The 17,950-nt window shown below is 36.8% G+C and overlaps 1 protein-coding gene across 2 annotated transcripts in view; it reads right to left on the reverse strand.

Moving 5' to 3' along the window:
* opcml (opioid binding protein/cell adhesion molecule-like) overlaps positions 1-17,950 on the reverse strand; it is a 152,783-nt gene that overhangs the window by 72,720 nt on the left and 62,113 nt on the right. Inside the window, exon 2 of one of the 2 annotated variants that reach the window (XM_082158293.1) lies at positions 6,588-6,663. In XM_082158293.1, coding sequence (XP_082014419.1) covers positions 6,588-6,663 — 76 coding nt within the window. Of the gene's footprint in view, positions 1-6,587; positions 7,343-17,950 lie in introns of those variants that run through there. The other variant, XM_082158292.1, reaches the window with a different exon arrangement.

Consider the following 17,950-nt stretch of genomic DNA (forward strand, 5'->3'; position numbering starts at 1 on the left):
AATCATTCTTAAAAATCATTTGTCTGGAGTGTGCTGCATGGGGTGTGAACAGCAGCTTGATGTTTGTGTGAATCTAATTAGCAATAAATCTATTTGAAATGTGTGTTTTTAAAGACAAAAATATTCATAGTGCATAGAGAGGACACACCTACACAACCTAGACTTAACTTTACTGTCTATGATGGTGACTCAGGTACGCCTTTGATAAAGGCAACCTCTCCCAGCATATCTGCCTCATCATGCCTGAAAAAGAATGAACAAATATCATACCTCAAATCTCAAAGTGGGTGGACTTGGAATAGAATAGGGAAGAATATAAGAAATACTTGCTTATTTCACACCGTCTAGTGCAATTGCACGATTAAATTGTGCTGAGGGCAGGAGAACAGTTCCCAGCATGTCCTGGGGCAGGAATAAATCATGCTTACATACTGCTTTACTGTTCACTTTTTACTGTTTGTTACAATATTTACACTGGTTACTATTAAAGGTTCTTATTGGCATCGATGGTTCCATGAAGAATTTTTAACATTCATGGAACTTTCATTACACAAAAGGTTCTTTATAGTGAAAAACGGTTCTTCTGATTATTAAAATTGTCTTGATACTAAAACAATATTTCTTTTATTTTTTTTTATTTTTTTGGAGGAACCTAAAATAGTTCTTTTATTTTTAAGAGTGTATGGGCCAAATTTACTAACAGTTTGCGCCAACGTAATCCCTCTTTTGGCATTTAAAAACAACTGTCAGGATTTACTAAAGACACGCAGTGAAAAAGATACGCTGCAAGTAAGCGCTAAAAAGGCATGGGCACAGATATTTTTGCGGCTGACCTTATTGCATTTGTAGGAGTTACCCTTTCAGATGCAAAATTTATGGGAGGAGAGTATTTAAATGAATCATGCACTGTGATTAACTATGGTTTGCGCTAGTCAATTTAGAGTTATTTGATCCTTTATTTGCCGCCCAAAAAAAAGCACGTCTTAAACCAGACGCTACCTGGAAGATTGTGTTGGTCATTATGGAAATGATCTGACTGCGTCTGTGTTAATTAATTTGCAGGTCAGTAGATCACGCGGAGAACTTTTCACTCCCTTCTGCGCTTTTTTGGAATTGCGCTTTCATGCTAATTTGCCCTGTTTAGTAAATCTGGCCTTATGTGTTTTGTTGCATAAGTTACTGTATGTTTCATGTGTTGTTAACTGAATATATGTTCTTAAATTTTTGATTGTTGAGTCTCACCCTCATTGTGATTTGTGTAAAAACTCCCCGTCATGTTGTATGAAACCTTAGTACAAAAAAAGAAGATATTTTGAAGAATGTCTCAGCATTTATACAATTAAAATCAATGGGGCCCAGTAATGTTTTAGATGCTATATTTACTTTCTGGACCAAAAAAAAAACAAAAACGTATTTTGTGTTTTTTTGTTTTGTTTTTTGTTTTTTACAGACGTAAGAAATGAATAAAGGTTTGAAACACGAGGGTATGCAAATGATGACAGAATTGTTTTCTTTTTGTGTGAACTAGTCCTTCAAATATCCTGCAGATTAAAACAAATATTTGAGTTCAAGTGCCATTATGAAGAGTCTTGTTCCACACAATTACTGACCCAAGCAAAAATTACATGAAGTACAAACAGAAAACACCAGTAACCACCTGTGTTGACTGAATTGAAACTGCAGTGTGGTTGTACACAGTGGGAAGATTGATGGTTCATCAATCTTCCCACTGTGTACAACCACACTGCAGTTCAATTCAGTACAATCATATCAAAATGTTCCTGTTCGAGATAATATAAGCTAACTGTGTGAAACGACAATTGTGTTTTTGCTAGAAACACTATGCTGAAATCCCTAGTGCTGTAATGTTGATAAGGAAGATCACCATTGTGAGAAGCTTTCAACCATCTGTCACTTTGACAGTCGGGTCAGGGGGCGTCCACTTAAGACTTCATCATCCTGCTTGCTTCAGAGAAGGACCCTCAGTTCAATTAATAACATGTTGTAGTGTTTTGTTTGATTTCAATCAGTGGTGCTGGTACTTGTTCAGGGCTTAGACAGATCTGAATTCAACATTTTACAGCAGTTAGAGATATTATTAAAACATAGAAAGGGTAATAAAGAAATAATTTTCTATGGGGGGCACTTTCCTTGTGTGTTGGGTGCCACTTTCCTTGTGTGTTGGGTGCTTGTTACTCTATTTGATTTAATCCAACCAGAGGTTTAATAAACTGAATAAGAAAGGACAGGCAATTGAGCTTCTCTGTTAGCCAAACACCTCAGGTTATGATCAATGAGTTTACTAATAAGAGTGATATTGAATTCTTGATTTAGGATGCTCTGACTGACAGCTCTTTCTCCTCTCTTTTAATAAAGTACAAACAAATAACTCCTACACTGGCATTAACATTATTTTTACGGCCATAAAAGTGTTTCCTGAGGGATGAACATAATTGGTTGTTTATAAATAAAAGCTAGAAATACCATTAAACTGCTTGGATGTGTCACTGGAGAGATCAGGGTAAACAACCTGTTTTTCATTGCACATACTGCTCACTGTGACAACACATGGATATTGGAAACCACGTTAAGTAATCTGACAAAGTAGATTATCCATCTTTTTGTTTGAATCAATCTATAATTACTTTGTGATTATAATGGCAATACCTTAACATTTACTAGAGAAGGTTTGCTTTCAGCTTCCCAAAATGTGAGATAGATAGATTGAAATAATTGAATGGACACAATATATATTTCAATTATAAAAAAATACAATGCAAAATGCTGACATTAATTCACCTGCTGTTGTCCAGACAGACCGACAAGAAAGAAAGAAAGATAGATAGATAGATAGATAGATAGATAGATAGATAGATAGATAGATAGATAGATAGATAGATAGATAGATAGATAGATAGATAGATAGATAGATAGATAGATAGATAGATAGATAGATAGATGTGTCTTCTGCCACCAGATGATGAATAATCTCATTACTTCTATTAATTACTCACTTAATATTCATCAAGCCAACAACAACAACAAAAAATTGAAGTGTTGCTGGCAAATTATGCACTGAAATGTCAGTCGGTATTCAAATAATTTGTTGACATCAATACATTGTCAATCAATCTATCACTGCTTATGTATTTTTAAAACACTATCAGAATGCAACAGCTTACAGCTTCACACTACATCGAAAAGTCAGACTTTAATTTTTTTTCGGTGCATCAAAAAAGTGACAACCTTTCACATGCGGTTAGAGTGAACAGGCTCTGCCATAATGTTGTGTTTTTCCTTCAAAAACAAAAGAGGAAAAATGCTGCCTTAAAAATGCTGCCTTTTTTTCCAAGTAGAAACCATGGCTTCTGGCTTGGCTAAAGTCTGCCACCCTTCATTTGCTTTGGCTGAGTTGAAATGGCTTTTCTTTGGGGGATAGATAAATCACCACACATCTCCAGGTGTGCACAGGCACACAGCAACAGTCGCCATTTGAATCAGTGCTACGGAGGAGTTGGAGCACGCAGAGCGTTCTGCCATCACTGTGACAGTGTTTGTGACAGGTTGTCTCAACAGTTCTCCATTATGGGGAAGCTGAACTCATGATCAAAAGTAAAATACATGACTGGTGGCAATCAGTACAAAAAAAGATGTGCTTAATGTGCTTTGCCAGACATCAATACAATCATGAACTTAAAATATATAATGTTGCTATATGGAAATGTACTATTTTCCAGTTGTTTTGTGTTCTTACAAGGAGATGGTTTGTGTTTGAGCTAAATGCAAGTGTGAATGAAACGCGAAAGAACCAAAACAAAGTGTGCCACATAGCTGAGAAAATCTAAGTATATTTGAATGGCTAAATTAAGAGAGAGAGAGGGGGTAAAGCAGCACTCTGGGTTGACAGATGGTATGACACATTTAATTCTCAAGTGGAAGGACTTCAAGTGGAAAAAAGGACTAAGAAATGAGGTCCAGAGATTCTCTTGTGTCTGTCAGACATGAGTCTACTACAGTTCACAGATCGGAAAGTCAAAAGTCAACACTTGCAGCATTACACATTGCTAACAAAATGAATAACTATGTACCTTCTGACAAATATTTGGCTTGTTTGTTATTAACAGTTGACAGTGAGATGTTGGTGTCAGTAAGAGTAACGATATCCTATTATTAACTACTTTTATTATCCACAGCAATTATTAAATTTCAGTCTTTGTTTCCTCAAGAAAATTAAGGGTTATACATTTTCAACAGGTTTATTAAACCACAAGCATTTTTATAATTTAGCCCAACACCAAACATTTCATCCAACAATAGAAAGACTAAAGGAATAAATGAGAAAATGCTTTACTCTTCACACACATACAGTATGGAGGTTTATGAAGTTCTCATCCACTGTATTTACTATTTCACCTTTTGATTGGTGGAATAAAGTGTCAATCAGACATGCAATCCATCTATCCATCCATACATACATACATCCATGTTATCTGCACGGTTAATCATTAAAAGTTCGCAATCTCGATTTAAACACCCATGTTCTTATTCCTAAATGAAAACAATTCGGCCAGATGTCTATTAAACCTTTGACAAGTACGATCACAGCGAAACATTCAAATCTGCGTTGCTAATTCAAATATCACATAAGTACTAGAATAAAGGTTTATGGTTCAGATATAAACACTGATGTCTATGTTAGCGATCAAAGTAGAGTAAATCACCTATTGAAAGTAACTTTAAATTCAAATAAAGATTGTATCGATTACATCGTTACGCCAGTAAGAAGTGATTGTTAAAAAAAGGCTGTGTCTGAAAGCTTCAAAATTTTGCTTTCGGACAATGCATTCCAAGGTATGTCAGCATCAAGGTATGTCAGCTACACTTCTTGTCTCCTGAGATACCTTTATCTGATCGATTTTTAAAGGCAGCATAGATGTATCCTTCGCTGCCTTTGATTTCCCACAATCCTGTGTTCCATTCTATGAAACTAAACTATAAAGATGGCGTTTGACTGAAGTTGCGGTTGATGGTCAGTTACGTTTTTGACCAGCGTTTTCCACTTTTGATGTCATTCTAGCGAGAAATTACAATTGTAGTAATTAAATATTCGCTTAGCTATCACCAAAGTTCTCTCTATTTTGTTGTAGATCTTTAAAGTTTAAACCATTATGCTGCCACAAAAGCCTGTCCGAAATCAGTTTTGTGAGGTACCTTTGAGCGCAAACGCTGCCTACAAATGTCATTGCCTGCAGCCTGATAGAGCAGTGAGGCAACAAGTCAAGTGGCTTTCAGAAGCACCCAATGCATTTGTCATTGAACGATTCATTCAAGAGATTCGTTCAAAAAAAAAAAGATTCATCCAGTAATGAAGCAAGTGAAGTCTTTCTAAGTGAGTTATTGAATCAATTATTAAAAAAAGAATTCATTCTAACTAATTAAATCTTTTTTTAAATAGACTGCCCCAATCGTGATCTTTGTTTTAAACAAAAAATGGTGATCTATCTATCTATCTATCTATCTATCTATCTATCTATCTATCTATCTATCTATCTATCTATCTATCTATCTATCTATCTATCTATCTATCCCTATTCCCGACATGCATTTATGTATATTTAGCATAAAACAAGGCACATTCTGCACATGAATGACTCTTTATTCATGCATCAAACTTTTCTATAATGAGGTACAGATCGACGGAGTTTTGACGTCATCAGTAGGCTAGTATTGTTTTGCAGCTTTGTTCCAAACGTTCTTTTGGAAAGCCAAAGGACACGCGCACAGGCCACTAGTCTCACACTACACAAAACGTCCCCTGCTGCGTCTGGTACCACGCGCAGAGCAAAGGCGAAAACGAAGGAGAGACATAGGCTACTTTACTCCGATTCCCCCTGCAGGAATAACGACTGCCTGTGTTCACCCACGTTTATATAACTTCCCAGAATAAGCATTGGAGGAAAAGTAAGAAAACAATGAGTCTACTGTAAGTGCATGTGGGCGTCCATAAATGAGTGTGTGTGTGTGTGTGTGTGTGTGTGTGTGTGTGTGTGTGTGTGTGTGTGTGTGTGTGTGTGTGTGTGTGTGTGTGTGTGTGTGTGTGTGTGTGTGTGTCTGAGACAGAGAGGAAGGGGGAATGAAAAAGCAGGGATGAGCGAGATGGGAGAGGGAGAATCACTGAAAGAGAGGGAATAGAGAATTGACTCGAAGTAAAATTTGATTTGTTGATGAACTACTTATCTAAATAGGCCACCAAAATGATTGCATAGACGAGACTGCATGCTGATTGCATTACCAGACAGATCGCATCTCACCACGGATTCCCAAAACAACTCCAGCAGAAAAATAATTTGCTGTGCAAACACAGCCAGATTAATAACAATATTTATATTTCAATAAAAAGTAAAGACGAAAACTTAAAGCTGTTACTAATTTGATACTGGAATGCTTAAATATGAAGTTTAACCTTCTAACCACATCATTGCTTATACACAAATTAACAATCGTATATTTGCAAGACGATCCAAAAAGCATGTAATATGAAACATATACACTTCTCATAATGTAAATAATATAAATCATTGACTTACTTCAAGACAGCACTGTCTCCCTGTCTGACAGTGATGTTGTCCTTTAAATAAGAGTCTCCGCTTCTCGCTGGCACTCCTGCGGGCACAAGGAACAGCAGTCTTAGAGCCACAACAACCAGGCATTTCCACTGCAGCTCAAAATAACCAGTTATGCCCATTTTTCGTAAGAAAATTCAGAAACTTCCGTCCGCACAGAAGAACCGTATAACTGAAGGAGAGTAAATGCGATTCCCCTCGCAACGCAGCGTTCACTTCGTATTCCGTCCGTTAAATATCTCCAAAAGTACGAGTAATACTTAGTGCTACTGACAGAAAATCCACTCAAATGCTCATAAATATTCCTTTAAAGTTTTCAGCGTTCGGAGTGAAACGTTTTTTCAAGTGTTTTTCAGACACACAAGAGGTGCTATACCGAGTCTTCAGAGACAGCACATATGTTGCTCGCGCTCTCAGGGAGATGCGCGCGCTCTTAAAGATGCTTCAGCCTCGTTCTGATCCTTGTCGTTTTCAAAATCACTTTAATAGGACCCGCACAAACTGATAGCAACTGCGAGTGGATGTTCAGTGCGTAAACAGCTCCGGGGTTGACTGTGAGTGCAGTGTGGGAAAAGGCAGAAACACTCCTGGAAACAGAGAGAACGCGCTCGACGCGCGGTCTGTGGTGCTCTCGCGCTCGGATAGGTGAGGAAACTGACTGCACATCAGTTCCTGTCTCTCCCTAACTAGAGCTGAACTCGGGGTGAACGCATGCGGAGAAGACAGACAGTGCACGCGCAGCAGGTCAACACAGAGAATGAAGAAAATATTTACTTCATCTAGCCTATCTATCATAATGGTATTGATGACGTACAATAAAAAAAGGAAAATTTTATTTATTTTTTTTAAGCAGCATTTCCTTACATTAAAGATATATAGGCTATAGTCCTGATATAGAACCAAACATCCTAGTGTCAAACATCCTTTTTCAAATTATATATGTTATATATGAAGAGTTCAGATGCAAAAGCCTCTAGGCTAAGTGATATCTGAAATTTTCTTCTAGAATGATCATTTTAATCTAGCTCGTACATTTAAGTTTAATAATTTCATTTAAATGGCAATGCAAATGACCTATTAATTGTCATTTAAGTGAAATTACTTAAATTAAATATACAAGCTTTATAAAAATGATCATTCTAGAAGAAATTTTCAGATGGCACTTAGAGGCTTTTGCATCTGAACTCTTCATATTTCATATATGTACCACACACCATACTAAATTGTTTTCAGCTGGTTTAGATGGTTAGAAAGCCTGTCTCCCACCAAGACACATGAAAAGCGTCCCTCCAAAACCCCTGTAAAACCAGCAAACAGACCAGCCATGGCTTTTTTTAGAACTGCAAACCACATAGGCTGCTTTAAGATGTTTTTTTATATGTAATTTAAAAAAAAAAAAAAAATTATCGGCAGATTAGTACTGCATACAACATCAGCCAAAAAATTGTAATCATGATTTAATATGTGATTGTGCAATCAGACCTATGGTAAACATCATTTTCAGCAACATTCAATTGTTAAAAACATCATATTTAGCCTTATTTGCATATTTCCATTACACTTCATTCATAAGAGATTACAGTGATCAGTATCCAAATATATTTATGTGGTGTGTGCTTTATCCTGGATTATCATTCTCATGTTCATCACAGTCTTTAACTAATCCTAAATTAATCACTCCATCTAAACTAGTTTATGTTTACATTGATGGTAGATTCATTACAGCAAAAGAAATGGGGAAAGAAAGGGTTAAAGGGGGTTTATTGGTGGAAAAGAGTTATTTGACCATTTTACCGAAATTGTTGCATTAAAATGATGATGATGATGAACATGCCAAGAGGAAGTATGGCATGTGATAAGATTTAATTAAAAAATAAATATCTTCCTTCTGATGTTACCTGGTGCTCGAAAAGCTTATTTGATTCAACTGCTTTTTAATTAAAACCCGGCTGACCTTAGCAAATTGTAGATCAGTTTAGCTAATTAGTACTGTGAATCCATGCCTCAGTGTAATGTGTTGAAAATGATACCCTTGATTTGATGATAATTCTGGGAAGAGGGAAAACAACAGAAGTCTACTGATCCTTAACACCTGAACTGATTGATTTAGCAAAAATGTGGAAAATCCATAAGAATATTCGCACCCCCATTGTAGACACAATGCGCCAATTATCTTTCTTTGTTTAATTGTTTTTATGTGTTTTTTTGTTTTTCTGGAGGAAGCTCAGTTGTGTTCAATCCCATTGCTTTGGGTGGGCGGATGAAAGAATGTTTCATTTCACTGTTTTTGTTCTGAATGGGTCATGATGAGTTCATATCTACGTTATAACTGTATAGTTAGCATTTCAATTCAGGTCAGTTGATGATCTTACACCATTATGTGCATATTCAGCTGTAAGCAAAAGGTCTTGCACAGTGACTATTTCTACACATAGTTCTTTTTGGTCAGTGAACACCACTAATATAAACAGACATAAATATCACCATGAAGGAGACCGATATGGCACGAAGTGGGTCACATAGACTGTTTGCGATATAACTACAGTCACTTTTGATTAACTCCTGTCTGCCTTGTGCTGGGGGTTCTGTTAGTTGCAAAGGCTGCAATTATTTAGAATTACCTATCCATCTATATTTATCCAGCTATCCATCTGCCAATCCAAATTACTGACCATTTTCTTTTCCTTCTTGCCAAAATGGCCAGCAACCCTTTAAATAATGTAACACAATTTGGAACCTAGAAAATTGCCACATTAATATGGAATATACAGTCACATGTGTGTGTATTTATAGTAATTTTTTTCAGTCATTAAATATTGAATATGGCTGATCCAATCAGAATTTGTGTATTTCCTATATAATTGTTTTTAAATGCCAATCAACTGGATAAACATAGTAGCAAATTACCTTGTACATCAGTTGTGATTTATAAATTACTGTTAAATAGTAGTAATAACCCAGCTATGTGAGAATGGAACTATTCCAAAGTATATTAGTGTGGTATGACACCTCTAGTCTAAATGCACTCTGGCATATCATATCTTGCTCATTATCTCTTAATTTCTTATCAAATGGCAAGATACTTATATATGTGCACTGCAAATGTCCATATTTAACCTCAAGGTCGAAAGCAATTTGGGCCAGAAAACTAGGACATTAGCATACTATTTCAACAACTAAATCTCTGGCAACTGCAGACTTTGCGATCATATCGGAGTCAGTAACTGTGTTAGAGGAGGCTGCCACTGTCTTCAAGGTAAACACATTTCGCTTTAGCTTTTCAATCAAAAATGTTACACCGGTTGAGCCATTCCTGCTGGATAACATTAATTCAGCTAGATGCATTGGAATGAGGGCTAAAATCACTTCAGTTTGAGAGAAGCTATGTTGAAAATGTCAATTATTATTCCGCATGGTTATGCAAATTATGTTGAGGGAGACGACGAGTTAATACAGCTGGTATAGCTGGAAAAATCCAACGCTCAATCTCCGGTTGGCATTTAGAGTCACTCAAAACTATTCATGCGCGCTCACTTTCGTACTGTCACCTGATGTTCAATGTCCCCGTCTGAAGTGTCTAACGTTAAACTATCAATTTGTCAAATGCAGACTCAATAAAAGTGACTTCCGCACATATTTGTGTGTGTATCACTGAAATAGTGTTTATGTTTTGCAATCACTGGGGCCTTAACTTAATTTTCGACATGCCCCAGTATAAGAGGAGAAAAATAGCTCTTTAACTTTATTTTTAAACAATAGGCTAAACCTGAAGAGCTGTTGCAGATGAACTGAACAAATTAGCATAGTTTAGATTAGATTTATACTCTGTTATTATTAAACTGTGTGTGCAACTATAGTTAAAATTAAACACACTACAAATCTGTTAAGATTCCTTTCAATCTGTGCGTAAATGGTGGGATTTTTTATTGAGTCTTTCGGCACGGTACGTGAGTGGTGACAAGTGACTGTCTTTATGAGTGAGTCATGGACTCCTTCATTCAACTGATTGGTTCAAAACACTGATTCATACAAGGAACAAAACAAGTGTCTGTCTTCATGAGCGAGTCAATAAATCATTCACTTAACTTATTTGTTCAAAAACACTGATCTGTGCAGGAATGGAACAAGTGACTGTTTATGACTTTGAGTCTTTTGAAACACTCAAACAATTCATTCAAAAACACTGATTCAGTAACAGTACTGTTTGTTGGGTATGATATTGGATAATTACACAATTATAGTAGTAGTGCAAGTTATTAGTATAATTTTAGGCTATACTGTAGGTAGGATAGGATGGGTTGGTTGGTTGGGTTGGGTTGGTTGGTTGGTTGGTTGGTTGGTTGGTTGGTTGGATGGATGGATGGATGGATGGATGGATGGATGGATGGATGGATGGATGGATGGATGGTTGGTTGGTTGGTTGGTTGGATGGATGGATGGATGGATGGATGGATGGATGGATGGATGGATAAAGTAGACACGCTACTTCGATGCATGTATGGAGTGGGAGTGGCATAGTTGTCACAACGAGCGAGCAAAGTTGACATGGAGCATGCTATATCTCAAACCTCTGAGGATCACCCTTTAAAAAAAAACTCAGAACAGAGGAGAGTCTGCTGGCAAAAATAGAATGTGATAGAGCTCATAATAAAATGAGATTCAACATTGGCTTGATTTTTCAGAGATGGCGAGAACTGAAGGATTTGAAGTGTTGTAAAAGCGATGCATTTTTATTACTCAACAGAGTAAGGTATGTTTTTTTGAACAAATAAATTGTCATATAGCTTTCTAACAAAGTTCATTGTAAAGCATTATCTATTGTGAAGACTCATTTCATTATGGTTGTTGTAGTGCTGTGCTGGGATTTGTTTTCAAGGAAGTACCGTGTATAGTAAAGGGTATCGCTAGGTTTTCAGCTAGTGAGCTTGAGATTATTTCCATCTAAACTGCTTATACTATCTCATAAGCCTGTTTTATGATCAGTAGGATAATCTGTCTCTTTTTAGTTATGAGAAAGAACCAGAGCCAAAGAAGAACCAAAACAATGTTCCTCTGCAAAATGCATGCAATTTCGTTTTTTAACCACTGGAGGGCGAAAAGGTACCTTTAATAAAATAGTTTAGAATGTCTTTATTAAAGGTTATTTGTTGAGTAGCAATGAAAAACAACACTAACAAAGGTCAGCTTGAACTGGCAAAAAGTGAACCTGTAATAATACAGAGGCAACACAACAGTAGGATGTATTCTTGACATGGCATTTCTTCCATGTTCAGTTAAAAAAAAAAACCCGAATCCCCTAAAAAAATATCTGGCTAAAGAATAATCCCCCAGTTGACCTTTCAGGACCAAAACTGAAGCAAAGCTCACAAAATCTATTCATTAGTGTCACAAAGTCTGAGACATGCGACACAGACTGATTCTGAACTCCTTGATCCCAGAGTGCACCATTCATGCTTGTCACACTCCACCAGTTTGTCTGTCACCATTCAGACAAGTTAAATCGGTGGATTTAATTTAAAGGAATTGTTCATTCAAAAATAAATATTTTCCCATCATTTTCTCACTCTCATTGTCGTTCCAAACCCATATGATTTTATTTCTTTAATATACCACTAAAGGAGATATTTGACAGAATGTGTAATATAGGATGTGAATCATATTTTATGCAGCTTTTATAGCACTTTTTGTCATTTATAGAGCTTAACAGACCTTATTCCCCATTCACTTTCATTAGGGCTTTTCACACCCTGAGTCATTCTAAACCCCGAATGCAGAATCCTAAATTATCTTGCATCACATTTCATACCTGTCATAATTTATCAGGGTTAACAATTAATCCTGGGTATTCATATACTGACAATTCACACTACATTTCTAAACCCTGGGTTAACGTTCTTATTTGCCTATTTGCGGTGTGAACGATTGGACAAACGCAGCATGTGAACTGTTTACATAAAGGCTCTTTAGCATTGCACATCCTCATAATATATTGCTGACTGCTATCATGTAAAGGCAAGAATTAAACTCTAATTGATGCATTTTCAGTCACCATTTGACATTTTGGAAAAATGTTGGCATTGCAATACAAGGTTTTATAACCTCAGGTTAAATTACAAGTGTGCAACGTTTCTCTACCTTGGATTAAGAGTGGGGTTTAGAACGACAATAACCCCAATAAGCGCAGTGTGAAAAACCCTATTTGGGAAAAAACAGCTTTGACATTCTGCTAAACATCTGCTTTTATGTTCCACAGACCGTCAAATGGATTTGGAACAAAATGAGGGTGAGTAAATGATGAAATAATTCATTTTGAACCATATTCCATTGAATATTCATCATGATATTGAGAAAACTCCTAAACAGATGTCTTTAGACAATAAGACAGCAGCGACAAGTACATTTGCATGAAGGAATTGTGTGATTTACAGTGCTCTGGTTTTCTAATCCAGACTGTGAATCATTACAGAAGCTCTTCGGCTGACCCCTCAACAGGCCACCTGCACTAAAGAACCTCTCTAAAACCTTATTCCTTTGACCTCAAAGTCCCTGACTCAAGGTTATGTTTAAAGGATGCGCAACACTACCATTATCTTCAGTCTGGAAAATCTGTTTGAACAGAACGAAGCGCTCTCCCAGTGGAGAGTTGCTAACCTTGCAGTGAACTGAGGAGGTCTCCTCTCCTGTGATAACTTCTGCTAAACTAACCATGAGTGTTGTGTCCTTGGGAATTAATTTCACTTTGTTGCACTTAAAGAGAAGAAAGAGGTGCTATTGTACGACTTGTTCGGAGATTGCTTCTTCTCATTTCAAATGACAAAGTGCTGAGAAAACATCAAATCAAAGATATTACGAAGAGGTTTAATGTATGTTCACAGTTGCACTTGATCTTGAACATTTAATTGCTTTGAATACATTTCATGCCTAAGCTACAGTTTCCTTAAGGCAAGAGACAGATCGCACAGATGTACTGCCGTCATGTCTTTTAGTTTTTAAACATCAATATGAGTGAGAAATGAACATATTATGGTGATTCTCATTCATTTCCTCTAACTGCAATACAAGAAAGTTTTTTTTTTCATTTTTTCATTTTGAGAAATATTGTTGACACCCACAAAGCAGCCTGTGCAGCAAAACAATGGCATCTTGTTTGGTGTTTTGCAAATATTCCCCCTTGAAGTTCCTCCATTTGAGACATGGAATTGTTTGCTGAAATATATAATGAGACCTCTAATATTTCTGGTAACATGTTGTTTTGAATGCCAATGATAACAAACAAAAGGCAATCTTTTCTTTGCTGGTACACCTGTCTCCATCACCATTTTGTAATAATAAAGGATAGGGAGCTGTGAATAAAAAAATAAAAAAATAAAAAGTGAATGGCTATGCATAAAATCCTAAAAAAGACCACATTGGATAAATATACATTGTTTGCAATGCTGTTTTATGCAATGGAATCAATTTGCTTGACTCTTTGGTAGGCAAAAACCGCACTGTGTAGAATAAATTTTCACTCAGAAATTGCAATTCACAATTAATTACAAACAAACAGTAAGCAACACATTGAATTAAACGTGAAATGTTCAAGTAGAAAGACTGATATAGTATTTGCTTTTAAAATATACTCCAGTAGTCTTCCTTTACATCTTTGGGAAAATCTTCTTTTTTTTTGTTGTTTCTTTTTTTTTTTTTTACAGTGTAGGGATGGTACAAAGTTTTAATGGGTTTAAAAGGGGCATCCTTTCCTGCAGTGCTACAGCGCAGTAATGAACTCCTCTGTGCGGTTTCACAAAATGTTAGTAAATTACAGGGCAATTGGTGCTACTATTGCATCCATCCAGCCAGGAGACACATGCATTTCTGTTGTTCAAAAATAGCAGCCTCCACCATCACTCACGCAGTCTGCTGTAGTCAGTTAGGAATTAATTTGAGTCCTGACCCTGAAGCAACTGGACTGGATATGATGACAAATCTCATACAGGGAGTGGCTCATGGCCTGCACATTTTTATCTGTCACAAAGTTGTGTCGGGATAACAGGCAGAAGCACCGTGGGGGTATGTAACCGTTTTAACTTCGTTTTATTAATCAGCAAACATCGAGAAAACGGTTGCAAAATTCTCCAGAACATTCATCAATGATAAATTGAAGCTAAACAAGTGGCAATGGCATGTCAGCGACACATAAAGTGAGATATGAAATGTATTGTAGCATTGTAATATTGTATCCCTCACAGAGTTGTTTTTTTCCTTTGTTGTTTTTAATCTTTACCTGGACGGGCCAGAGCTCACAAAGCATACAAAGATAAAGGTCGACAGTGCTACGATTTTGATGAGAAAAACATTTGACAAGATCAGGAAAAACTACAGCTATGTTTGTGTTGATTGACCAAGATGACTTTATAAAGTATGACATGAAGAACATTGTCAAATACCAATAAAATAGGAGACTGTAAATTTAGTTACATGTCATTTCGCCATTAAGTTTATTAGGTACTGCAACCAATCAATGTTTTAAATAAACAATAAGGGCCCTATTTTAATGATCTAAGTGCATGGTCTAAAGCGCATGCCGCAAGTGCACTTAGGGCGTGTCTGAATCCATTTTTGCTAGTTTCACGACGGGAAAAATGGTCAGCACACCTGGCGCATGGTCTTAAAGGGTTGTCCCTATTCTCTTAATGAGTAATGGGTGTGTTTTGGGCATAACCTGCAAAAAACAATCAGAGTGTAATTTCTCATTCCCTTTAAAAGCCAGTTGCGCTTGCACCATGGCGGATTCGCTATTTACATGACGGAATTTCCAAGCGGAAAGACTGAACGCGTCTCCAGAGAGCAAACGGATCTGCTTGTGCGTGAGCATCTACACTACGTGTCAAGTCGGATTCCACAATATCTTTATGTACACAATAATAATCTTTTACATTGTAATCCTTTTATTTTTAATATTTGGCAAGTTTGTGTGCTGTTGTGTGTAATAAGCAGAGTGTACGCGTGTTGTGCACCTGCCTATAGGCGCACATTACTAACGAGCTCTTTAAATAACAAAAAATATATTGCGCCATTGACTTTAGAGCAGGTTTCAGTTGGTCAATGGCACAATCTATTTCAGTTGCCTCAAAATAGCAACGCACCAACAATGCGCCTGAACACACCTCGTTTTCAGACCAGCACGCCCATTGGCATTTGCTATTTAAACAATGTGGCGAAGGACGTGAAAATGATAACTGCGTCGGGCTGAAACTAGCAAAATAACACTTGCATCGCGCCTGGCACAGCATTTTCGCAGCATTGCGCCAGGTGTGTGATAGGGCCCTAAGTGATAAGTGAATGCAAGGTGAAGTGCTCTACTAAAGTGACTAATAATCTGATAATGGAAATGTTTGTGTGTAGGGGAGCGCGGGGCACAACCTAATGCGGGGTTAAATGTAACACATACCTTAGTCAGGGTCAAGCAGGTTGTGTTTCCACTTATTTTCTCTCGCTGCCAGAAGACGGTCTCCCGCGGATTTGTGGAAAGTTTTGATTTTGATATGATTTCATGAAGATACTGGACAAAGAGTGTTTTAACACCATGCAAGTACATTTTTTCATCATAGTTTTTTTTCGGTTTCTGAGTTGGGTGTGTACATCACCAAATCTAACTTTATATTAACTTAATCACTGTCTTGTTGGCTAAAACATAGCACCATTTTGAAACATGTCAGCAACTTCTAGCAACTGTTAGCTAGGCTTAAGATCATTTTTACACAGCGGGGTTAGTTGTAGCACAGTGTACAACAATAATGAAATGAAAACAGGGAGCCACACAACTTTTCAGGTTTGAGTATTTACTTATACATTTATTTTGCCACATTTAACTTTGTCGGACTTGAAAAATGTTTAGATGAAGCCGTGGAGATGGTGTGAATATAGACTTGAACATATGTTACAGCGCGAGCTGTAGGTGAGTCTTCCGTCAGTTTGCTTTCTGATTTTGTATTGTTTCGTTTCACATGATAATCGCCAGAGCGTACACTCGTTTCTCCTCAGTGTACAACAGGATATCGTAAATAATTAACATGTTGAATATTTATAATTTGGGATAGGGACTGGTCCAACGTTCCTCCGAGCAGATTTAGTCACTCTTAACACACACACACACCACAGGAAAATCTGATAAGATAATCTGTAGAACCATTAAAATATTCTGGACTTTACCTAGGATTGTCAAAATTGCCCCAGTATCTTGTAATGTGTGCCCAGTTTATAATGACTTTTACCGCAGGAATGCACCATCAAAACTTGATCTAGGATGGCCCAAGAACTTTTTTAGAAAGCCATGTGGTGATGATGACACATATGTGAACTATTACTCACATTAAGCCATCAAAATGAGTTTATCAATGTTTTATGAGAAGGATTTTACACAGAGGATAAAATATGATAACACTTCGAGTGACACAATGACCTGCAGTTTGCCACAGATAAGGAAAATAATTTCATTTCCAACAAAATAATTGAATGGACACAATATATATTTCAATTATAAAAAAATACAATGCAAAATGCTGACATTAATTCACCTGCTGTTGTCCAGACAGACCGACAAGAAAGAAAGATAGATAGATAGATAGATAGATAGATAGATAGATAGATAGATAGATAGATAGATAGATAGATAGATAGATAGATAGATAGATAGATAGATAGATAGATAGATAGATATTAATTCCCATGAAGACAAGGAAAACTACACAAAAAAATAAAAAAGAGCAGCAGGACAAGATAAATTGATGTGAGCACAGCTGTCCCGTACAGAAAACAATAGCCATAACTAGAGCTATAACTAGATCCAGCCCTGGCCATTTGGCTCTGTTGGTCTATCTCAACATCCTTTATGATTGATGGAGGTTTGCAACCAAGACGGAATATGTTGGCTTTATTGTGAAAGCCTGAAACAGGTGTTAAGATAAAAAGTCAATAAACCCAGCCTTTGGGAGATGCAGTGCAGAATGGCCGTTTGCAATTCGATAAAAGAGGTATTGTAGACTAAAACTTAATGGAAAACTACTGATTTATAAATATAAACTTTTCAAGTAACTTTGCAATTACATGTTAACTAGCTCTGGTATAGAAGACTGTTAGTAGACTGTTAGGTCAGGTGTTAGGGTTAAGTTGACATACAGTAGTTGCAGAGTCACTTATAGTCAGTAGAATGTCTGTTGGGGGAGCATCAAAATAGAGTGTTAGCAGATATTAAGCAGACAGTCTATAAAACTCTAATGAGAGTTAGTTGGCATGTAGCTGCAAAGTTAATAAGAGTTAGTAAAATGTGTAAAGTTGACCATTGA

This window comes from Leuciscus leuciscus (assembly GCF_965113295.1).
Source record: "Leuciscus leuciscus genome assembly, chromosome: 24".
NCBI lineage: Eukaryota > Metazoa > Chordata > Actinopteri > Cypriniformes > Leuciscidae > Leuciscus > Leuciscus leuciscus.